The sequence below is a fragment of the Falco peregrinus genome, chromosome 2 (genome assembly GCF_023634155.1).
Source record: "Falco peregrinus isolate bFalPer1 chromosome 2, bFalPer1.pri, whole genome shotgun sequence".
Lineage (NCBI taxonomy): Eukaryota > Metazoa > Chordata > Aves > Falconiformes > Falconidae > Falco > Falco peregrinus.
Genome location: NC_073722.1, coordinates 33,741,660 through 33,766,636, shown reverse-complemented (window position 1 = coordinate 33,766,636; position 24,977 = coordinate 33,741,660). Strand labels below are relative to the sequence as shown.

Below are 24,977 nucleotides of genomic sequence, written 5' to 3'. Positions count from 1 at the left end.
TAGAATAGAAGAATATGGTTGTGGAACTTCTAACAGATGTCTTATTTTTAGCTGGTTTTATACCTTAGTAATTTATGAAGTTAGTGGACTGTAACTTGTTTTAAATAAGAGTTTGAATAATATTAAACTCCAGGTCTAATAAATTAAATTGCATGCTCTCTGAAACATTTCACTATGGTAAATAGAACCAGCTGCAAGCAATGTAGGAATAGAAGATGTGTATTTTTATAAAACAGGAAAAGATTTAAGCTTCCAATTTTCTTGTCATTGTAATAGCCTTGTATTTATGGTTTACTACACATAATACAACCTTTACTGAGAATAGGAGGTATAGGAAATAAAGCTCAGCATTAATCAAATTATGTTTCGTAGAACCACTAGTTTCTAATAGAGAGGCCGAGTCAAACTTTAAAACACCAATCCCAACTGCAATTAGAAACACAGCATCTTCCTTAGCGACATCAACGATTCTTTGACCTGTGTCTCAAAAGTGCATCTCTTATTTTAAATACTGTTTTCTGCAGAAATCTCTTGTCGAGGGGAACGAATCCGAGATTACTACCAAAAGCAGCAAGGGTATGCTGCGTGCCAGACGACCAAGAAGGTATCGAGACTAGAATGTAAAGGAGGATGTTCAACCGGGCAGTGCTGTGGACCACTAAGAAGCAAGAGACGGAAATACTCTTTTGAATGCACTGATGGGTCATCATTTGTGGACGAGGTTGAAAAAGTGGTGAAGTGTGGCTGTACAAATTGTCTCTCCTAAGTGTCCCTGTCACACTTGTCTTTTGAAAATGTTGTATACTTATTGACCGTGTCGGACTAATTAATGCTTCATAGTGGAAATATTTGAAATATATTGTAAAATACAGAACAGACTTATTTTTATTATGAGAATAAAGACTTTTTCTTCATTTGAAAAGATTCAAGTGCTTGAACTGAGACTTCTCATAACCAAGAGGAGCTTTGAAGAAAAAAAAAAAAAAAAAAAAAAAAAGACCTGGTAACATTGCAACAGAGATGGGAAACTTTTAACTGCTTTTAACATGGATTCTTCTTTATAACATGCTGAAGATACACTGACACTATACACATGTGACTTTCAGCTTAACAGCTCAGAGGTGAAATATTGACCAGAACATAAGGCTTGTTTTTTCACTTTCGTATCGGTATATTTTATTGGCTTGGCAGACCATACCAATCACTTACCTATGGATGAGGAAGCATTACAAGTGAAAAGAATCAGATTATGCAGAAATAACAATTGTATGAAATACATTTTATCTTTTGGAATTATTAAGCATCTTGAGAAGATGGGGTCCCATTTAACGGATGGGAAATGGGAGATATGAGAATATACTATAATCCTGAAATCTCCTGATGATGTATACTTTTATGTCAGCATGTTAGGAAAAGAAGCATAAAAAAGTGTTTATCTACCCTTTTCCAGTATTAATTTTTTGTAATATAAATGTTTGGGGATGATAAAAATAGATTATTGATGGATAAATTAGTAATAATATGGATTTCTGTTTCTATGAGTTCTAAACAACTCTATACAGTATTCAGTTTCATTGAGAAATATTTATTGTATCAAAGTACATTGTACTTAACCCCTTTAGGCGATCCCTTTTACTGTTTTTCAATGCTTTAATATATATTAATTTATATTTGTCCCAGTATTTTTGTATTTTTTTTTAAAGGACTTAAAAATCAGGATTTTTTGCAATAGAACTAACGTAGCATGTCGTCTTGGGGTAAATGTTTTCGGTCTTTTTCCTCTCCTTCCCCTTCCTTTTTTCTTTTCCTTAGAATCTGACCACTTGGTGTCACTGAATCTGAAAGTGATGACAATCTGCAGTTTTCACGTACAGCAGATATTCAGGACACCTTCCAAGAACCCATAATGTATGACAGAAAATGTTTTTACACTAGGTGGCAATTGTAGAGAAGTTGATTTTCCCTATATACAGTACTTACAGAAAATAAGGTGGCATGTAGAAAATGACATTAGAAGGTAGATCTTTATAAATTAATATTCCCATGGAGCTCTTTACCTTTTTTATAAAAAAGAAAAAAAAAGAAAGGCTGTGCTATCAAGAACTGTGACTTTCCCCAAATAATAAAACTACTTCACTGCCCTAATGTTCCCCACGTTAACATGTTGCTGCTAAATTATAATGTAGAATTGGTAATCAATAGTGGGTTGTGTTCTTCTTTCAGTAAAACCCAGGGTACCCTGTAAAAATGCAGATGTTTTTCAATTTTATTTTATTATTTTTTTTACAAAAAAGTTAGATGTACATGTGTAATGCAGTGTGCTTTGTCTTATTTGGACTGATATCAGTAATGCTACTGATGTTTGTAAATTAAACAGATATTTACTTCATTAACATCTTTTATTTGTATTCTTCTGAGAAGTTTAAATTGTCTATCAGCCTTTAATTAAACATTTGTAGTTGCATAGAATATTTGGTAAAAACCAGAATAAAACCCAACCCTAGATCTAGTGTATTCATTGCTGAAAATCTGAAGAAGGAATTAACTTGGGATTATTACACCTACAGGCGGTGACATCTGAAAATGTTGGCTCATTACAAACACAGCTGAACTCATACCAAAATTAACGAAAGGCTTCTTATAAGTACACTGCATGAAAAGGCAAACTGAATCTCTCCTAATATTGTAATGGTTATCCAAACGACAATTTGACAGCTCTTTTAGCAAGTAATTTGATTCTTCAGAGGGATTAATTGTCACTAATCTTGGACTAAGTATTTGAAATTTAAGCAATTGGATGGGATGATACTTAAGCAGGTTTCTCTTCTGCAATATAATTTTTACAGAAAATTCTGTATTTATTTTACTTAGTCTGCTTTAGAATTTGTCTGAATGTGCAATGAAACAGCCTTTGGCGTGAGGCCACCTTTGCAGTTTGTATGACTTCTAAATATTCTTCTGTAAATACGGGTAGCTTTGAGGAAAAAAAAGGCATTTTTGCATAACAGTACTTACATAGCATTCTTGGTGAAACAGTATTATTTTTCTGTGTATGATCAAAATCCCTGTACCAAGTATCTGGAGTTGGACTGCTCTGTCCTCATACTGACAGAGAAAAAGGAATTTTGCGCTGTATTCAGGCAATGCTAGCAGCTACTGGGGATCCTGAGGCCAGCAAGACAGGGCCTTTTTGTGGTCTTTAAGCAGAACCAAACAAAAACTTAAAACAAAAAACAAACAAACAAAAAAAGAAAACCCCAGCAAACAAAAAAGAAAACAAAACAACAGAAAAACCCCAACAAACAAACCAAACCAAACCAAAAAAAACCCCAAACCCCAACAAAAAACAACTTTGGCACCTACCCCTCTGGAGGAATATAAGGCACCTATATAAAACAGTGACTCAGCTCACACCTTAAAAACCCGAGCAGCCCTGTATTCTCACCACTGGAAGTCCTTCAGCACCAACAAGGTGTGTTACTCTGCATGACGAGAGAACTTTTCTCAGTGAGATGAGTCACCCTGAAACCTTTTTGCCTAAATCAAGTTTCTCGTTATATTGCTGTAATAGGCTGCCTTCTGCTTACATTCGCCAAAAGAGAAATGGGGATCTGAGGGAACTGTAGCTTTAAACATAGCTAACCAGTGGAGAATTTAGTTCAGTGCAGAACACTCCAGACACGTAGGTCTTCATTCAAAAACATGTTATACACCTTTTAACACAGCGCTCCGGGATTAGGTTTCTCTCCTAGGGTCAGAGGAGAGAATGTATGAGAGGAATCACTCATGCAGTCTGCTTTGAATGTATTGAATCGAATGCATAAAAACCATTGGGTCTGAAGGATACAAATCAGTACGGTGACCAAGTTGCTCCCTTTGAGTTAGCACTACGTACAATTCAAATTCTTTTTTAATTAGGAACCAAGAAAACTGACACTTGACAATGCCGTCATTTTCTGCCAATATTCTTAAAAGCTGTAAAAGAGAAAGCACATGAATAGTGCTTAATTTGTACTGGTTCATGCACAATTCATACTGTCATCTCACAGATGACAAAAATGTGAAAAAGCATGAAAAAAAGACCACTCAAATTAAATAGTAACAAGTCACTGCTTTTTTGTTAACATTGAAAGTCAATTCAGAATAGGCACTATCACACATGGAACCAGATTCTGCAGTCTGCATTAAAGCTTCGGGGGGAGATGGATATGTGAGTTGTAGAAATACTGGTTTAAGCAAACAAATGATGGGCTTTGAACAAGCTTTGAGAAATACAGTTTATTTTCTAAGCTCTATTGTAGTAACAGTTTTGTCTTGTATCCAGAATACTTTGCATTGCCATATGGGGATATTATGAGCTTCTGTATTACAAGAATCATTGTAATATGATGATGCTTTCTGTAGATGCCACAGTCAATATGATATTCATATAGTGTTACAAAGGTATTTGCCTGGAAAGACCGGAATGCAGAGGCTTTATAGATGACAAAAATCTGGCAGACCTGGTGATCTGTGGAATGAATGTACTTGCAGGGTAGTAGCAAGGCAATGGAGAAAGTGGATGTCACCATTTAATTTTTATGAGATGAGTGATGATTAAGAGATGCGGGGGAGAGTGGTATGTTTTGGAAAGGAGCTTGCTGTTAAGAAGAAAATGCCCAGAAGTTTTGGAAAAGTGTCAGAGTGTTGGTGGCTGTTTGCATTGAAGCTCTATTTTGGGAGCCTTATCTGTTACTGCTTGAAACTTATGTCTTTAAAAGAAACCTCTTTACAGTTCTGAAAAATGTGCACTTGATCTTTCTATCTGGAGTTAACCCTATTGTCTGAGGAAAAGTTTTATCTTTTGAAAGCAATTCAGAATCCCATCTTTTGGTTCCTTTTTGTTTGCCTTTAGAAGCGAGTGTTAATTCTTGCAGTAGCTCATTAGACATGCAAGTGTCTGTGCTTCAGCTATGCCACCTTACAGTGGAGAGCCTGGCACATAATTTCAGTTCCCATAAAGTGCAAATCCCCATTTGAGCCATTCAGGATTCTTGGCTTTTAGAAGAAATACCTATGCACTGAGCTGGTATCTCCAATCTATTTAAGATTCCTAGAGTGGAAATCAGAAAATTGTTGGTAGTTGTGACTATGTAGGGGCTGTCAGGAGTAAAGTAAAACTGAAGTGTTTGCCTGCACGCCTGGAGAGCCTGGCTCAGCCTGGAGAGCCTACTGTTTTACTGTGTTCTTTATGTATTGTGTTCCTGGGAGAGCGGGAAGTCATTGTGCTCATCCTTTCAGAAATGTCTGAGAGTAGAGGGATTTTGTGTCCTTTTGCAAATAAATTGTCTAGGCTGGAAATCATAGGCCTCTTTGGCCCTCAGCCAGGTTAAACTGTGTATGTATACCTTAATATCAGCCATCATCCTGGACACCAACAGTTCATGACGTTAAAAAAGTGAGTAAGTTTTGCTCTCAGTTTAATAAAACACAGATGGGAAAAGCAAACCAAACACAGAGTTAACAGCTCTATTCACTAGTCTCCTGGGCTCCATGTGATTAAATCAGAGTTGGAGGGTATGTTCCTGCTGCTGCTGTTCTGGCCAGTGTCCGTAGGGGTGATGGCCAGCAAAGAAGTATTCTGTCAGTGCTGCATGTCATTTGTCAAGCTGAGAAAAAACAGTCTCACTGAACAGCAAGACTTCTGGCTATCCACGGTCCCAGCAAATACGCTCCAGCTCTACAGCATGACACCCATGCTGCAGGAATTTTGCTCAGCCATGGGAACAGACTTTAAAACCGCCTCCCAGATCCACAGCTTAATTTCAAAATGTTGATCTTGGTAATGCTTTCTGATCTTTACAACTCCATCCTTTTATTTCATTCCAGTTCAGAGGTAAATTCCTTTAATTCTGAACGTCAAGCCTCAGTACTCTCAGTCGCTGCCCTATACTACATACAGGAGGTTAAGACTTCTTTTCTGTTCCTTTTTTAGGTATTCGTTAACTTTGGTAGAGGGATCAGAAGACCTGCCTTAAAGAAGAAGAGAGAGGTTATACATCCAGTTACAGAGATCAGATATTTTCATGTCCTTTATAATTTGGAAAATGTTACATACACCGCCCTCCCCACCCCCACCCCCCGCCCCCGGAGCAGTCTGACATCCACAGATTGATATAAACTTAATATTTTGTGGATTTATAGACTCAGACAAGGGGAATTGTTATCTGTTTTTGTCAGCTATAACTTTTTTTTTTTGTCTTCATTCTTTTTAGGATACTTTTCCGTATCATAAGAGAGAAGTAAAGATAGAATTAATGTGCCTGGGTTGCTTTACTCTGTCATTGAAGTTCTTTAAAAAGATCCAGTAGCCCTTTTTCCAGGACATTTTTATTCTTTCTCATAGTTTTTCATATTCTGGGCTTCAGTGTGTTGTTTCTGTATGAAACTTTGTCCACTTTGTTTAATTTCCAGGACAGATTTAATCCTTCTAAAGAGAGAGAAAGGATACCTTTTTTTTCCTGCAGCTGTGCCTAAAATCTCTCACAGCACATCTTCAGAAGTATGTTTCTTTCAAAGTCCTCTGAGAATAAGTTAACTTGAGCTGTTTTGACTGAAAATTTGGGTTTTTTGCTTCTGATTAGCTTTATTTATTTAATCACATTTCTGTGTTTCTGCTATGGTAACAGCAATAAGAGCAGTACCAGCTGACCTCTGCTTTAGAAGTTGGTTGCTGTTTTGAAATAGCAAGTTTAAAGAGGTTTATATTTGCCTGTTCTCTCTCCTTTTTCTTTTTTTTCTTTTTTTTCTTTTTTTTTTTTTTTTTGCAATTGGATTGCCTTCCATATCAGTTCACCCATTTTTGTGCAGTTTTATGATTATTCTGTAAAGGAAAGGTAAGAACATGAATTGTCAACAGTAATAAAACCGACCACAGAAGATACATTGATCTACCAAAAAAAAATAGTTTCTAAACTGAGATCACAAGTTACTATTCATTAATTGTTACCTTTGTTTTTGCTGAACAAACTGTTATATGATTAGTGAACAAAGACATTAAGCAACCTCCAAGTACACTCCTAGAAATAATCAATGCAGTGTGTCCAGGGCTGGAGAAGGAAGAAAAAGGGGCCTAAGAGTTATCTAATTCTGGTACACCTTTTGTGGAGAGGGAGGTTTGGGCATATTTCTGTGTCTGAATATCCACGGTGAGCCCATGTGGCACTGCATAGACTCCACTGCAGAAAAATGTTTACAATTACCCTAAATAAATAAAAAAATAAACTAATGAGAAACTTTACAAAGCAGCTTAAAAACAAGAAGCAGAAGGTTTATTAAGTCTGGCTTGATTAAAGCAGTGCTCATCATCCATTATCACAAAGCACGGACCAGCCTTTGGCATTCACCCCTTCCCCAAAGCTCCAGGCACTCCAGACACTCCTTGCTTCTCACCCACCAGGCTCCAGACCCGGCTGTGCCTGCCATTCCCACAGCCATCCCTGACGAGACACTTCTTCCTTCCCTTCCCAGTAAGTCACAGCAATCCCCTTCCTGCATGTGCGTTCACTGAGGTAACTGGAGGCATCTGGCGGGGGCAAAACACCACACTGGTGATGGAAAGAACGGTCTCCGTCTAATTAATGTTTGAGCATATAAAAATCCAGTGTTATTTATTAAACTGTAACAGCAATGTGTTCGTACAAGTCAGCAGGAATGGTGGCTGGTGTAAGTAATAGAACTCCCATTCTGTGTGTGACGCGGAGAACGCAGCCTCTTCGTTTTCATTCTGAAAAGCATGTGTAACTTCGGGTTAATTGGAAGGAAGGAGAAAGAGACTGAGCACTAACTGAAAATGTGCTCAGCAACCACAGTCAAAAGCTATAAACAAACAAAAATTATGCCCCAGTTTGTTTTGTGGGGGGGGTGTTTTGTTTTGTTTTGTTTTGTTTTAACTAAGAGAACAAAGAACAAACAATCAAATAGGTAAGGTACAAGTGCCTGGGAAATAAGAATGCTGAAAATGAACCATCTCTGGCTACATCAAAATGCTGGGCAGTGAACACACAAGGGAATTAACACCTGCAGTTCCTCATGGGTAACAAGTACAGCCATGTATTTCCAAAATTCTGTAGAAAGGGAACTTATAGCCCAGAAAGTAGGGGCCAGCCACAAGCCATCCTACTGTTAATTCATGCTGACATGAAAGAACCGTTTGGGAATAACTTCTTTGAGCAGAAGTGATCACAGTCCATCTGAATTTCACATGGTAATGAACAGGCTTGTAAAATGCAGAAAAACAACGGTATTAGAGCACAGAGAAGAAAATATTACAGTTTTAAGACATCTAGGGCCAGATTCACTGTAGGCTTATGCTGCTTCATGCTGTTTCAGTGATGCAAAGCAGCTGTAAACCCAGCACAGCTGGCCTGGAGCCACTACATCTATCTGCTGGAAAAAGGAGTTAATGATTTCAGTGCACCAAACCTGGGTTTGCAACTGCAGTCCACGCTCCAGCGTGTTGACTACAGGAGCCATCATTTGTGTTACTTTGGAAAAGCCTTTTGTGCCCCTCTCGCTCGGCTCTGCCCCTTTTTCTCATGTAAGCAGTGCCGAGGATTTGTGGGAAAGGAGCTTGCTTGCTTACCAGTGCTGCTCTCCAGACTACAGAGGATTGAAGAGAATTGGCAAATCATTTTCCGCAATAGCAATCAAAAATGGACGACAAGAGGTCTTTAACCAAAAAAAAAAAAAAAAAAGAAAAAGAAAAAGAAAAAGAAAAAAGGAGTACTATTGTAGTAAAACCGCTTCTAGTGAAGTCATTATTTCTTTAATATTCACTTTTAAAGACCCACTTAATTGTGGCTCCATAAGAAAGCATTATGGAAAACAGACTCTTGCACAATCTTTAGTGCGCATGTATATATATACACACATATATAAGGGCAGAAAGTACATACCTTCTGTTTTTTTGTTTTTCAGGATGTGAACTTATCTATGCTTTTCGGTTCCCCTGAGCAGCTCCGAACAACAGCAGGTATGATTAAGAATTCAAGGTAGCTGGCAGCGAGGAAGTTTGACCTAATATATCTTGACTTCGTTCTCTATACTTTCAAACACAGCATGTCTGCGTGGTACACACTGTAATTTACTGGGGCACAGCATATCTGTTTTAGTCACATGCATGCACTAAAATAGCTGTGTGCACATGGAGATCACTTCTCTTTTTTGGGGGTGTTTTGTTGTTGGGGTTTTTTTGATTTTAGCCAAATTAGGGGATCAAAGCCATGTAAAACCTTTTGTAATGAAACTTGAAGCCACATGTAATGAAACCAGATAGTTTTTCCTTTCTGATCTAAAGTCTTTCCTGTTTTCAGGCATTACTATAAACGTACATCTTGGTCCAGTCTGTAACTTGCTCCAGCTTGGATTAGATTTGCAAACAGTTTGATGAATCTGGGATGATTTATAGCTTTAAGTAGAAAGAAAACAAACAACAGAATCTAATGTTTGGCCTGTTTTAGGCTCAAAATCAAGCGTAACCTCCTACTGACTCCTTTGGGATTTTTGTGTCTTTTCAAATCCCAAAAAGAAAGCACCCCACTGAATCCTAAATCCAACATGAAAAAGATACTGCAGTGGTAAATGTAGAAGTAAGTTTCACAAATATCCTTTCCTTTTCTGAGAGATTTCCATTTAGGCTTAAATGAGGAATTTGTACAGAGGCAGATTAGGGAAAATATTTCTTCCTTAGTACAAAGAGCTGGATGTACTCCTCTTTGTTCAGAAGACAAGCAGTATATCTACCAAAGAGTATTTTATTCATGCCATCCACAAACTTGTTCATTCTCTTTTAATTCAGCTTAAAAGGAAGATGACAAATACCACCAGGGAGCTGTTTAGCTAAGGGAAGTGTAACATTCAGAAAAATCAATACAGATTTGCAAAGAGAACACGGCTTAAACTTAGCATGAAAATAATGTGAGTTATAGCAGCTCTAAGGATTCCTATTTCCTCCCTACTTTTAAGTATACTAAGTCTAGATACAAGATGCGTCTTCAGAGAATAAGGGGCGGTCTGTGAAGAATATCCTACACCATCATTTCACAAAGTGGATTCTTTCAAAAATGCTTCTTTACTTGTTTAAAGAAATCCGTAGGGCCGGGATTTTCTTCAGAAATAATGGTGGTTCTTGGTATTTTTACCTGCAAACAAATGCACATACACCAGGTGACACCCTTATCTGGGCCAGGCCACCTTTGCTTTCAGCATCAGCAAGCAGGAAGAGAACAAACCAATCCCACAAGAAACAGCTGTGCAAAATATGTCTTAAGCAAAATCTGAGTGAGTGGATGCTTTGCTCTGTTGGACTGGTGTGGGTAACACTCCCTCCCGCTTAAGGGAGAAGCTCAAACAAAAAGCTGATTGGAGCTGTTTGTGTACTCCAGTATTTGGCCAGAGGAATAGAATATATATTTTGAGACACCCTAATTCCCATATAACCATAAAATAATAGCTTCAACAATCCCAGATCTTTAAAAACATAATACTGAAGGTATCTCTGACTGTTGGGATTTTGTGCACACAAATAAGATTACAGAAGTGTGACCCTACAAGCCTTAAACCACATCTCTTTCTATTATCAAAATTTAATTCCTGGGCTAAAAGGATTTCAATCTCTTATCACTTTACAATACATTCAACATTTAAATTTTCTTTCTTATTTAAAGGCATCCTAAGCAAGAGATCAGTGTTTATGTTCTAACACATCATGTTTCCTTTTACTATCAACAGTGGGTCCTCTCTAAGGACAGATGGACAGCTGAGGCTCAGCAACCTAGCCATGAAATCCATCCACAACGTGTGTAAGGTCAATCATGCACAAACCCATTTAGCCACCCTTTAAAATTCACTTCAATCCTTTAATTCAATCTACACCCAAATGCTGTTTTCCTCCATCTGAGGCATGAAAATGTATACAACAGATTCAGAAAAATTCCACATAATTATCCTGGTTGGATGTGAATTTCCTTCAATCTTTGATCTATAATGTAGTAATGTGTCAGCTTGACCAAACTAGTTTTATGTGCAGGAAATAAGACAAGCTGAGTAGCTTCATGGTTAATTGATTAAAAGGTTCTAAAGAAGGTGCAAGATCAAAGAGCAACTTAATGGTTTTATGTTACTCTAGAGAACTGTTGGTCCACTTGTCTGACAAGACTGACCTTGGGCAATGAAGTAACAGGCAATTAAAAAAAAAAGCCCCTTCAAAACTAAAACACAGATCATATTTATCTAGTTCACCCTTCTTATTTCCTTTAGCAAGTAATAGGTGGCACACCCCAGTGCCCTAAGACAAGTTGCATTTTGTTAGACTTCTACGCCATACAGTCTAAATACTGAGTACACAGAATTGACTGTTGCCTATACTTGCCCTGAAGAGAAAAAAACCAAACCAAACCAAAACCAAAAAAAATCCCAGAAACTCAGAATCACAGGAGGCCATGCTGGCTGTGAAAGCAAACATAGTTCCTTGTAGAGTTTTTGGTCTGTGGAATCACTGAGCTCCCTCGGCCATCTTCACTGGCATTGGGAGCTGGTGACATCTCGTAGCTTGCAAGACTGGCTCATCTTGAGAAGTATATTAGGAATTTGGAGCTGCTCTCAAATAATATAACTGCTTCCAATGAAGGAAAGAAACAAATAATAATGCATTGACTCTTAAAGAATAATTTGATAAGGCCATTGTCTAAATGACACTTTAAAACCCCAAATACTTTCTGCTTAGGCTGTCATCACTAGGCTGTTCAAGACTCTCCTGAGCACAGTGTGGTTTATGTCTTCTGAATATGACTTTATACTTACACACAGGTAAAAGAGAAATACTAGGAACACTGGGCAAAGGAAGGCAAGAACTGCACGCAGTAAGATTTCCACAAGCTGCACCAGGAGCTGAATCCAAATTTTTCTCAATCCTGGTCCAGTGTGGTATTTTGTACCCATGACTGGATAATGTTTTGCTTTACTTGAACAATTAGGACAATCCGTTAATGCACCAACTGCATTAAAATATTACTCCAGTAATAAGACTGGAGTTAGACTCAGTCTGGCACTCACTTCTACCAGTAACTCAGTCTCCAGTGTTTGGGTTTGTGGAAGACAATATTCCAGGTGCTTTCAAGTCAGATGCAGCCTTCGCTTTGCACAGCAATGGCTTCACAAGTCAAACATAGAGTTACATTAAATGGAAAAAAAAAGCACATTTTCCTTATTCTGCATTAATCGCATTCTCATGTTACGTGTTTTTCCATGTATTTTCTAATGCTTACATGGATACTCCTGCTCCTTACCAGCAAATTTTCACCTCATTACTGTGAAGTAAAGGTCCCTGCCTCAGGCAGTCCTGCCCCTGTTTCTACCTTAGCAAAGAAGAGATACTCATTCTCTAGATATCTATCTCCCCCACCCCACCCCCCAACATCATCAGGAGACCTTGACCATGTGACAAGAGATACCACAAGATGCCCATCACTTAGAGTAAAAATTTGAAGGCATCATTCAGCCTGACAACAACGCCCCTTGAAGGAAAGTTGGTCTGTTAGAGGTGCTTAGCAAATGACTTGAATAGCATCAACGACTGCAAACAGAGATAGACAGTCACAGAAAATGTCACGAGACAGAGAAGCTTGGGAAGACTCATCTGTGGATTATAATTTAATTAACACATCTGACCAGTGTGTTAATGACACCATACTATGCTCTACCATTAATGTCTTCTATTTACACGAACATGACTTTCAGGTCAAGGATGTAAAAGTTCCCTGTTGCTCTATTTACTTAAAACAAACAAACAAAACCCTAGTACTGCTCCTGCTGGCCTGCTTCACTTCACAAAGAAGAATACCCCACTTGAGCTGACCAGCTGACAGCTCTGCTAAGTGCCTGATAAGCTGCCTTTCCTGGGTCACCACTTAGTGGGAACTTCTGAGCTGTGTAATGGGATTAGCTTTCCCACACCATTCCCGGAGAGCCCATTGTGGAAAGAGGAATAGTTTTATTCATGGCAACAAGTCAAACACAAACCCTTGGCAAGCCAAATTAAGGAAAAAAAATAAATAAACAAATGGAGTTTTGGCAGAACCTGGGATTTGCCCTATTGGAAATTTCTTTGTAAACTGATGGAGAAGTTGACTGATCTGAAATGGACGACTATGTTGACAATAGAGCTAAAGAATAACTCATTGAAGACTCCTCTTTTGTTTTGATAAAAGATCTTTCATTGCCTCAAAGCCCTTTCCTTCACAAAGGTCCTAAAAAAACAATCCCAACCCAGCAGCACATCTTTGGGAGGAGGAGGGAAAATACTGTTAGACTTTCTGAGGAGGAGTCTTGAATTAGTCATTTTATAGTTTTGCAAGTACAAAAGCCAGGGAATTGTTGTGATTTAAGGACATCATAATTTTCAATGCACAAATTCCTTTTATTGGAATATAAATGGTGCCTTGAGGGCACATAACAGCACTGAACTGGGCCTGGCAGAATCAGTTTTATTGTATTCTACTGTGCAGAAACAATTACTTAAGTACAAATTGTCATATGCCATTTTTCAGGCTGATCAAGTTCAGTCTTATGATTGTAAATTTGTAGTTGAGAGGTATATCCAAACATCTGTGGTTAATACTGTCTTGAACCTTTTCTTTTATAATCCAAAGTTCTTCTCTTTTTCTTTTGCTCTAGCCATGAACACTTTTGTTCCTATGTAAAATTTTATGGTCATACTTCCAGTCTGAGCACTTTTCACAATTCTTTTCTAAATCTCAGTTCCATTCTTAAATGTTTCTGGTTCAGTGCTTAATCGTACTTCAAAGAGACCTACTGGAACTGGTACTTCCTATTTTGTTTTTCTAAATCTTTCACGGACCTGATGTGTTTCCAATGTGTTGTTATCAATAGATTGTTACTGAGGCTTTGATTGTCGCCTCTGCTTTTTGATGCTTCTAATTTTCATAATGAATCTGTGGCCACATATGTAGTTAAAATGCACGTGCCTTTGCAGCTGGACCTTAGGCTGCTGCTTCTTGGTGAAACTCTCACAATTTAGTTAGTGATTATAGTATCTTCATATAACACTTTTTCTTTTTGTTTGTTTATGCATCAACCAAGCACCTGGGGAAATACAGGGCATCCTGCAGGGTCTCACAAATCAAGCACAACTGAGAGATGGGGTAAACTGTGCTGGGTCAGGGTCACATAAATGCTGTTATATTGCTGTAGGGATTATCACAATGCTCTCAGAAAGGAGTTAGGTTATGCTGTGTAGACATATCAGCTCAGCTGGAACTGATTTGGGGATGCCTCATCACTACATAGTGTGATTTTAAGTCTGAAATATCTCAGGGTCTTGCAAAAATAAGAATTTTCTCTTATTAAAATAACTATTGAGCTTTCAGATGGCAGACAGGATTTCTCATACCTACAGCTACCACACCAGGAACTGGAGAAATGTGGTGCTGAGCAGCAAATAAGCCCAGTCAGACCCTGATGAGAGCTAATGAACTCTTACAGCTTCTTGCTGGCTGTGTGGTGCCGTGCAGTTTTCTTGCCATCCTTCTCCTCATCATTTCAGGTCCAGGGGTGCAGTGCTGGGTAGCTGCTGCCATGAACCCATAGGCCTTATTAACACCTCAGCCCCTGCTCTGTGCAGCATAGGCACACAGGGCTTCTGGACCCCTCTTGGCTCTGGAAGCAGCACTACATTTGTACTTGCTCTCTACCTAGTTTCACAGGCTCTCTGGCACAGCTGATGCTCAAGACCCAGCTCCCAGGATGTGCTCTGCTTAGTGGTCAGGAAACAGCACTCCAGAAAATTGTATTTGTAAACCTGAAGGAAATAAAAATATAAGCAGATTTTTACAAGCATACGCATCAAAACTAGATTACCTAGATATGTTTGGGTCAAACTATCAGATTCAGCTGAAGAGATTTGTCTTACAAATTAAATAGCTGAAGCTTGTCAAAGCAGTGGACTAATCTTTTTGGTTTTCCTTTTGACAAGGTCCAGTGTCCAAGAGTACTGAGACAGAATATTCATGGTTGAGATGTGAAATGTTGTTGTAAGTAAAAGACCAGTTAAACAACACAAATCAAAGAGTAGGTCTACATGGTCATTTCCTCTTCAGTTTCAGAACAAACTATTAAATAAAATCCTAACTACTACTGTCACTATTCAAAACCATATCATAAAACCAGTTGAGCAGAAATTTGTACTTGATGGAGAAGGATGTTGTAAGTATTAATTTTTGAGTAAAAGAAATAATGTAAATGATGAAAAACCACTCATGCAGCACTCTTTGCCCTCAATTGATAATTAGTATTTAGCAAAAATCAAAAAGCATTACTCATTCAAACAAGAATGGAGCTAGTCCGAATAAACAAAATCAACTAACAAAACAAGCAAAAACCCTCCAACTGGTGACTTAACCTCCCCCTACAACTCACTTCTTTTCCTCACTACTTAAGGAATGCATGCAATATCTGTCCTAACAGGTACAGTCCTTTTGTGACTGTGCAAGGACACCAGTGTATTTACTACTATTAATCCCACACTGTTTCCTTCACTTTCCACATGAATAATACCACTATTAATTATTTGCTGAAATTGTCTTTAGAACACTGTACTGGTTTGCAAGACTGAATTCCAGAACTTACGGGATCATTTTAGAACTGCATTCATGGTATATATGCTAAATAAAATGAATGGATTCCCAGAATGGAATAATACTGTAGGACTGAGTCTTCATTGCTCTCAGCAATATGTTTTACCAATATTTTCAGTGGGACACTGTGCTTACTAGACTGGGCTTGTAATGAAAATGATGCCATTTTCAGTTTTGTGGATGGAAATTTATACAGAGTGGCTGATATAAGCATGTAAGAGGTGGGGCTGGAACAGGGAACAGTCTGGAGTGGCCTGTCCAAAAATTGTATGTATTTTCAGAGTAGCAATAGAAGTAAATAAGCAAAAGAAAAAGCAAGGAGGATAACAAGAGAAAACACCTTGGGGTCTTTTGTGTGCAGTGAAATTTCTATACATAGTGTGAGCCATCTGACAAGTTACAAAGCACACTACAGACTGAACTGCTTTACATTACAGATTTTTTAAAAAATCGTAATTTAATCAAATTGCAATTTTACAGAATGCCTAGAAAAGTTAAAACCTAAAAAATTTGGGACTTTAGGAACAAAGAGATGGTATTGAGATTCAGAGAAGTGACACCGTATGTTTCATTATCCAGCCAAAAAAACCCCAGCTGTGGGATGACATAAACTTGTCCTACTCTTGCTGCGACCTTGAAAGAGCCTGAGCAGAAGAACTATTTAATATGAAATAAAGCTAGCAGGTAGCAAATTCACAACCAACGTAAAAAGGTGAGGGTGAGCCATGAGACTCCTTGTCACTGGCTACTTTGAATACTAATAGTCTCCTGAGGTTCAACAGGAGAAATCCACATGAGAGAAACCCACTGAAAATTACTGAATATGTAGCAGTCGTCCCTGGCTCAGGATGTTCCTGAATGGCCTATGGCTGTACGCTGGGAGAATGCTCATGGGAAATGTTATGTACACTTGCCCTGGTTCACATATTCTTCCCTAGGCACCCTCTCTGGCTGTCTCAAAAAGAGCAATCAATGACAGGACACTGTGATGTATTAATCTTTGATCTGACCCAGCGTTCATTTCAATAGAGTCCTTTCAGTTAGACAGAACATGCAATACTGGTTGGTTTTTTTGGTGAGATGGCAAGTTCATAGTATTTTTTTTAAATATAAAGTTCTCTTGTGGACCGAATTACCTTTCAAAACTTGAAGCTTGTAACAAATCTTATACTGGCCACTTGTCTGTATCTTACCTTGTGGTAAATACCTGCACCTGACAGGCTCTCTGTAGGTTTCCTCTTTTGCATCCCATACTGTATAACTATTAGTGTTTATCCTACAGAGACTACCAAGTTTCCAGGCTCCTGCATTCCCAGCCTTTCTGACAACACTACTCTTTTCAGCCTTCTCTTGAGATTAGTCCCACAAACTGCAGCACTTCCGTGGGGACATCAGTCCATGAGATTCGCCAGCCAATCCGAACATGTGGGAATACCTACCCTTATCCTTCCCATCCTTTCCTTTTCCTTCCTCAAAAATACACATGCTCATATTCTACTATTTCAGATGTGTACTATGATGAGGAATACAGCAAAAGCTTCTCTCCCCTCCACCTTCTCTGATTCATTATATATTTCCTCCTTCAGATCTTTCCCATCCTCCAGGGTTTTTTTCCAGGGCTCTTCTCATATCAGAAAGCGGAACTGTGGAAAACCAAAATGTTGCCTGAATTACAGGAGCTACAATCCATGAATAAGGAAGTCTAAAAGTCATGACCCTGAAGACTTTGCTGTGCTGTACTTGGCGATTCCCCTCCAAAATTCTCATTTTAATTTTTTTTTACCCGTCTTCTACACCCAATCATGCATCCTTTCTCACTGCCTTCACTTGTAACCCCAGTGCACTGCCCTCTCTCCTTCCCCACCTCTTACCACCTATCCTGGAAATATCTTATTTTTCTTCTTTATCTGTTTATTTGCTTGTTTTATGAAGAGGCTTTGATTCATCCTCCTCCAAAATCCAGTACAGCAGGTGACAGCAGGGCAGCCGCCTTACTCCCCCACTTGCTACCCCTGTGTGGTTAGACAGGCTGTGGGCTGTTGCTACACCACTTTCTGAAAAGAGAAAAGGTGAAAACTATTACCACCCCCACCTTTGTTTCTATCTGTATTACTTAATCGTGACCGTTACCACAGCTCCTATCCTCATCTCCATCACTACAGAAAATACATCTAGGCTGTTATTAGTTCTCAGCCACCAACTTGAACTAAGTCCTATGGACCTCTGTCTTTCAAACCTTACCTATTTCATAAACAAATTTTTTTCCTTCCCTGCCTGGACCTGTTATCTCAAGTCCCAGCTGTGCTTGGTGTGTGGGAAACATTAAATGCTTTTGTGAAGCAGTACGTCCAAGCTGTGTGTGCCCCAGAGCACAGCCTGACGCTCCTGCTGAAGTTCTCCCCTATGTCTGACCTAGCAAAGGGAACCTCATGGACTCAGTAAAAAGCTGAAAAGTCTGTTAATGTTATGAAAGACAATGTTGTACTCGGCTACAGCTTCTGCAGAGATACATTTGCTTACCCAGAGCAGCACCACTTCTGCTGCAGCACGTTCTCTGCAGACCAAGTCCTCACGGCCTGGATTTATTCCTGTTGTTGGCAAAAGACAGGGGAAAAAAAGGTAGAAATACTCTCATGATGCCTTGTGAATTCGTGGAGGACTTCTTCGTATTTACTATTGTTTACCTCATTCTGTGCAGGGCTATAAAGTCAAGTCAACTTGCTCTTAATCAATGCTTTATATACCCTGCCAATCTGTGGCCTACAGCAGGATAAAACCGGTAAAAGGTTTCCTAACGAAGAACAAAATTTCTCTGACAACTGAACTATGAAATACTTCCATTTCCACTTAAAAAACTCTTCTATTTTGCCACCTTTGATATTTGAAGGAACGGAAGACTTTGATTTCCCCCTTGTTTCTTTCCCCGAACAGAGAGGCTGCAGAAGCAGCTGTGGGCGAAGGCAGAACAGTGAAGGATTGCCACCGAGTGGGAAAGCACACAACTGCAGCCTGTGCTCAGCTTCTCCCTTTGCAACCCTGATGGGGAAAACACGCCAGCCAGCTCTCGCAGCAGCACCCTAACAATCCGCTGCAGGTTTTTCCAACTTCTGCTAATGATCAATTATATCAATATATTAATATTAAAATATATTAATATGTATATTAAATTACATTTGTTCTGCCTTACAAATTCAGAAAGGAGGTTTTTTTTTCAAATAATTACAGAGAAATCATTTGGTGAGTACAGTGAAAGCCCGTGCATGTCTGCCTTGCATTGAAAGAACATCATTCCATGAAAACTTTTTTGTATGCCTAAAAGGAAATTCCAACTTCATAAAAATCAGCAGGAAGAGAACAATGGCGTTCTCTGCAGGAGGAAGAGAAAGGCCACCCTACTTCTCTTTTTTTTTTTATTTGCATGGTGTGGCACTCATGATACCATGTAAAACAACCTGCAATATAAAATAGCAGTGGACATTTCTCAATGCACCCAAAGCTGTGATGAAGTAGTCGTCTTTAAATATCCTTTCCATTTTTTAAAGGTAGATTCTGGTTTATATGTGTTCTTTATAATGTGTTCTTTCTAGTTTGGTCACTATTTTCTGTGACATTGGGTACCACTTCATCTTTCAGAATTGCCATGCTCACAGATATATTCTCTCACTATGTTTCTCCTTACAGGTACCTGCACCTGCTCGGTGAAAAGCACAATTAATAAAAGCTGATACTCTGTGATGGTTCTGAATATCAGTGGGATATCCAAAAGCAGCTGAGAATATCTCTGGGGATGTATCACCGTGTTTTTGCCAGGTTAGAGAGGCAGGAGAACCTGGGTTCAAGTCTATCCTCCAAATCAGGCAAAGGCAGACTTTTGAACCTGAGTTTTCCATAACCCAGAGAGCCTGCTAGCACTGCTTCCAAAAGCTTTTCTTAGCTTTGAACACTTTGAGCACTGTGAATTCCAAAGCAGAATTCACAGATATATATCCAACTCCCTCTTTTCTTTCCCCAGGTGTTTGGCACATGATTTTCTCAGCTTTCACCATAACATTTGACGTGAGCTAGTGCTGGCCACTACCGCTCAACTTTGGTACTTTTTCTGAATCTTGTTCTTAGGTTTTAACTACCAACTCACTGTGGTAAGGACTCCTGAAACAAATCAGGATTGAAGATTCCAGTGAACAGCAGGGAGACAGGAAATCAAGTATCATAAAACCCAGATTTAGGTCCAGTGTCTCAAAGAAATATAGGTTACTAACTCTTACAATTTTGACTGTACCAGTGGGAATGGATCTCTCTCCATAAATAAGCAAAGTACTTTTACAAAAGTATCTGTCATGGTGCCACCATCTAAGAGATGGCAGTGGAATGAATTGTCCTTCCTGAGCAATTGGCATCACCAGAATAAAGAACAAATTCAAACTGCCATTATTGATGGCAATGTGAAAATTTGGAAGAGTCATTAAAAAAAAAAAAAAGTCTTGACAGATCTCATTTTAATCCTAATTTCATTTTTCAGGTAGTATACATTCATTGATGAGTGGATATAAGTGGTCTGTTTTGGCTCCTGATAGTACTAGCTAACTACAGGAGACAGGAACATTAGTTTTGTATGGCCATGCGCATAAAGTGAATATAGGTATAACCAAACCATTGCAGAGCTGCTCTAAACACTTCAATAAGTAATGAATGAAAAGTGAAGCAATGGTGAATTAGTATCTCTGTATCTAATTGGGCATAACTTTCTGTGACTAACTCAGCTGTTCACAAAACCCCTGAATTTCCTGATTATTCCCGATCAGCAGGATATCCTTGAGAGCAACTGTACTGGGTTTGCATGGCAAGGTTTTGGCAGCAAAGGGCTACAGAGGTGGCTTCTGTGAGAAGCTGCTAGAAGCTTCCCTTGTGTCCGACAGAGCCCATGGCAGCCGGCATGGTGCTGTTGCCTCTGGGATAACGGATTTAAGAAGGGGAAAAAACCTGCTGCACAACGGTAGCTGAGGAGTGAGACTGTGTGAGAGCATACATGGAGGGGCAGGAGGGGCTCCAGGCACTGCAGGACAGACTCCCCAGCACGGTGAAGCCCACGGTGAGGCAGGCTGTGCCCCTCAGCCCATGGAGATCTATGGTGGAGCAGATCCCCACCTGCAGCCCAGCGAGGTGCCCACACCAGAGCAGGTGGATGCCCAAAGGAGGCTGTGCCCCGCAGGCAGCCCATGCTGGAGCAGCTCCTGGCAGGACCTGTGGCCCCATGCAGAGGGGAGCCTGCGCTGGGGCAGGTTTGCTGGCCGGGCCTGTGACCTTGTGGGGGACCCAGGCTGGAGCAGGCTGTGCCTGAGGGGCTGCACCCCATGGGAGGGACCCACACTGGAGCAGGACAGTGTGCGAAGAGTCCTCCCCTGAGAAGGAAGGAGAGACAGGGACAACGTGTGGTGAACTGACCACAGCCCCATTCCCCATCCCCCTGTGCCGCTCGGGGCCCGGGCGGGGTGGGGGCGAAAGAGGTACAGAATGTGGGAATGAAGTTGAGCCCAGGAAAATGTGAGGCACGGGGGGAGGTGTTTTTAGGTTTTGGTTTTATTTCTCGTTATTCTACTCTGAATCGACTGGTAATAAAGAAAACCCATTTCTCCAAGTCAAGTCCATTTCACCTGTGATGATAATCGCTGACTGATCTCCCTGTCCTTATCTTAGCCCAGAAGCCTTTTCTTGTATTTTTTGCCCCCTGTCCAGTGGAGGAGGGGAATGACAGAGCAGCCTTGGTGGGCACCTGGCACCCAGTCAGGGTCAATCCACCACAGCAATCAAAAAGCCTAGTGTGGAATTTAGCTGCATTTGTCCGTGCAACTGCTTGATTTTGCTCAGCCTTGCACCTTAGTTCACGAATCATACCCAAAGCACCATCTCTGCACCCTAACGGTAGAGACCCGTGTAACTTCATGATACCCAGTAAGGGTCTCATTCAGTTCCTAAATTTGGGTGTCATGCCAGTATGCATTTTTGTGACTCTACAACACCAAAACCTGAAAATATTCCTGTGGGTCAGTCTGCTTCTTCAGTTTGCCTCCAAGTTTTATACAGGACTTTGATCTGCAAAGTCCTTAGAGCAATTTAGTACTTATTACTAGCAGTCAAGTAATTTCTGGTGTATGTCAGAAAAAATTAAACAATATAATAGTAACTGTGGACTGTTATTCGTAATTGTTCAACTGAAATGGCACTGCTGTGTACCAGTTTTCACTGAGGATATAAGAGAATATTCAAAGGTCCATCAACTTTTGTCAGGCACGGAACTGACCACCTGATACTGCACTTGTCAAGGAAAGTGCCTGGAGCGTCTAAATCTCTGCAGAGGTACCTGAAAACTACAATGAGGTGTCTACAGTCTGTTCTGTAGCTCACATTTATTGCCAAACCCTGTAAAATAACTCTTCTTTTATAGAGTACTATTTATAAAGCATGTAGAGTGGTTAAGTCAGGGTAAAAGCTCTGGGGAATGATACTTGAAGACTATCTAAGGAAAACACTCCTACAGACTTCAGTTTTAAATGTGCGCTTTTTGAGAGACCAGTGAGAATTTCTAACTTTTCAGTTACTGAAGAAATGAAAAGAATTAACAAATATTTTGAGGAAACATGTTTTGTTTTTTTATTGTTCATATTATGTTGTAAGAGTTTTTAGCCCTCAACTGGGGTTAAAATTGCACTTGGTTTAGAAACTTCTAAAATAATATCAAATGAAAATATATGTTTCTATACCATTAGATGAATATTAAAGAATATAGTAAGATGTAGGAGGAATCAATTTGTTGGTAATCCTTTTCTTGTATTTAGGAAAATATAGCAAACAAATCAGTACAAAACACATATTGTCTAACAAAAAGGCTGCTACAAATAGAGAGGGAAATGTTGAAACCGTAATTTAATGAAATGGTGACAAAATTCAAGTACCAGCACCCTTCTTTCCACATTAAAAGTCTGTACTTGTGAAGAAATATTTTCCCCACCATTCGCAACTGGCCAAATGCCAAACCTAAACCATACCAAACGAATTAGCTTAACAAAGGTATAAATATGCTCAGACAAAAAGATCTAACACATGACTGGTTTATGTGATGTACTTTTAATTAGCCATATTCCAATAAGCCTCAGTTTTAATTTCATGATCCTCAGAATCCATTTCACTTTAGTGAATTCTCCTCCCCCTCGGTAATTAACTATTTAACTGTGACTAATGAAAAAAGAAGTCAAATTGCATATTGGTTTTACCAGCAGTAATAGATAATTAATTAATCATTGGTTCTATTTAAATTGGTTGAGTTATTACGAAGAAGTAATCAGTCCAGACAGAATTAGCTTTCATTTTCAGATTTCTATACGGTTACCTGAACACACTCATATACATTTAAGTGACTGCATTTCTTTTCATGGTGAAAACTCCTTGAAAATTACTCGTATTTGTGTCTTTTACTTATTTTCAAGCATTTTAAAAGGTTTATGGCAATTAAATTAAACAAACTAAAACATACATAATGGAGAAACTCATAACTAGAGCTAATGCTATACATGTATGCAGTAATATTAGCTCATGACACCATATTTAAGACTATGAAGTGGTATGATCGCATTATGATAGAGAAAAATGCTAAAATTTGTCATGTTTTAGTAATCTATACTCATTATAGTTCTTGCAGTATTTTTCTTTCTAAATTGTCCATCCACCAAATATGTTTAAAATGTCACAGACTAGTTCCTATTACAACTATAAAAAATAGTGGGACATGTTGCAGAATGGATGAAAGAGAACGGCCACGGTTCCATAGAAGGACTGCGTGATACAGCTTTTGACATAAGTCTGGAGTGAACCAAGCTAGGCCGCAGCGAGAAATTACCAGGCTTGCTAAAAATGGAAAATTACCAGGCTTGCTAATAAGGGAAGAGAGATAAGGTTATGCTGACCTTGTGCCTAATGTTGTAAATAACTTTGAGGAATTCGCGTAGGTAAGAGAGAAAAAAAAATATATGTAGTTAGCTATCCGCAGAAACCGCAAATAGGAGGACGTATGAAAGTGTAATCCTTTAGAGCTTAGCCAATCAGCAGATGATTTGTAGGCATAATTAGCTGGAACTGTATATAAGACATAATCGCGCCGTAATAAATCGAAGCTTGCTCTATCACTCATATTGAGTCGGCTGCTTGCTTCCCCTCGCTCGTCGCAGGGACACAGTATGAAAAGTATTTTACTTCAAACAAACACATATTATCGTAAGTATTTTGATCCATATTCCCCATGTCAATATTCAGCAAGACCTTAGAAAATCCAAGGCCAGGTGTAATAATGAAGAAGCTATTCAAGGAGCCAGGGATCTGCAAATTAGGAAAACTGTAATAAGAACCATTTTAGGACTGTACTGTAGGAAACAGACGGGACTGAACATGTGTTTAACCTTAGGACTTCTCTTTTCCTAACTCTTAAGATACCATGCAGAAAAGGTTGGGGTGGTTTTTTTTCAGGATTTTAGGATCATTTTAGCCTGTATTCCTCCCATAGGGGTGGCAGACATAGGCTCCTGACAAGAGGGTCAAGCCCACCCAAGACCGGCAGGTTCCCAGCACTCAGGTGCTCGAGCCTTGCAGACGTGGGTGCAGGGCCAGAGTGTCCGTCCGCATACAGACAGCGAGGCCTTGTGCTGAGTGCCCTAGTATGGGGAGGGACGTGCTGGTGCTGCACCAAAGCCAGGCCAGCACCCCCGGGTAGGGCCTCATGGCTGAAAAAGCCTTGCATGGAGTTCCCTGAGAGCCAGATGTAGTGATTTCTGTCAATTCAAGAGATGAAATGCCCCAAGACCTGAAACGGAGTGACACATTGACCGGGCATCCACAATTCAGCGGCTGTCTCTCAGACCCCAATTTCACACATCACATCTCACTGCAAGGTGAGCAGCGCAGTCCGTATATTCAACGTTCAAAGTACAGCAGGACTCCCTGTTGTACCATATATAACACTGTATCACAGCACTTTTATTTTGCATTTTTCAGGAAACTGGGAGCCTTACTCCGTTTTTTTCTGTGCCTCCAAGAGCTCAGTGGGAGCTGCTGACTCCACAGAGCTGATCAGTTGTACTTTGCTTCACGCAACACAGCAGTTCGTACCTCCTACTGACTTAGGAATTGCACTAATACTTTCTTCCGTGCATGAATGTAGCTGTAGTCAGTTCTGTGCTCACAAAGCAACTATAGCAGATATGTGTATAAAATGGTATTAAACACTGAACTAAAAATAAA

At 39.5% G+C, this 24,977-nt stretch overlaps 1 protein-coding gene across 16 annotated transcripts in view; it reads left to right on the top strand.

Annotated features, from left to right (window-relative positions):
• Window positions 1-2,633, top strand: part of SLIT2 (slit guidance ligand 2) — a 266,644-nt gene extending 264,011 nt beyond the window's left edge. For 11 of the 16 annotated variants that reach the window (XM_055797552.1, XM_055797542.1, XM_055797539.1 and 8 more), the window contains one exon: window positions 525-2,484. In XM_055797552.1, coding sequence (XP_055653527.1) covers window positions 525-617 — 93 coding nt within the window. In that variant the 3' untranslated portion in view covers window positions 618-2,484. Of the gene's footprint in view, window positions 1-524 lie in introns of all 16 variants that reach the window. The other 5 variants (XM_055797553.1, XM_055797550.1, XM_055797551.1 and 2 more) reach the window with 3 other exon arrangements.
• Window positions 2,634-24,977: the final 22,344 nt, after the last annotated feature.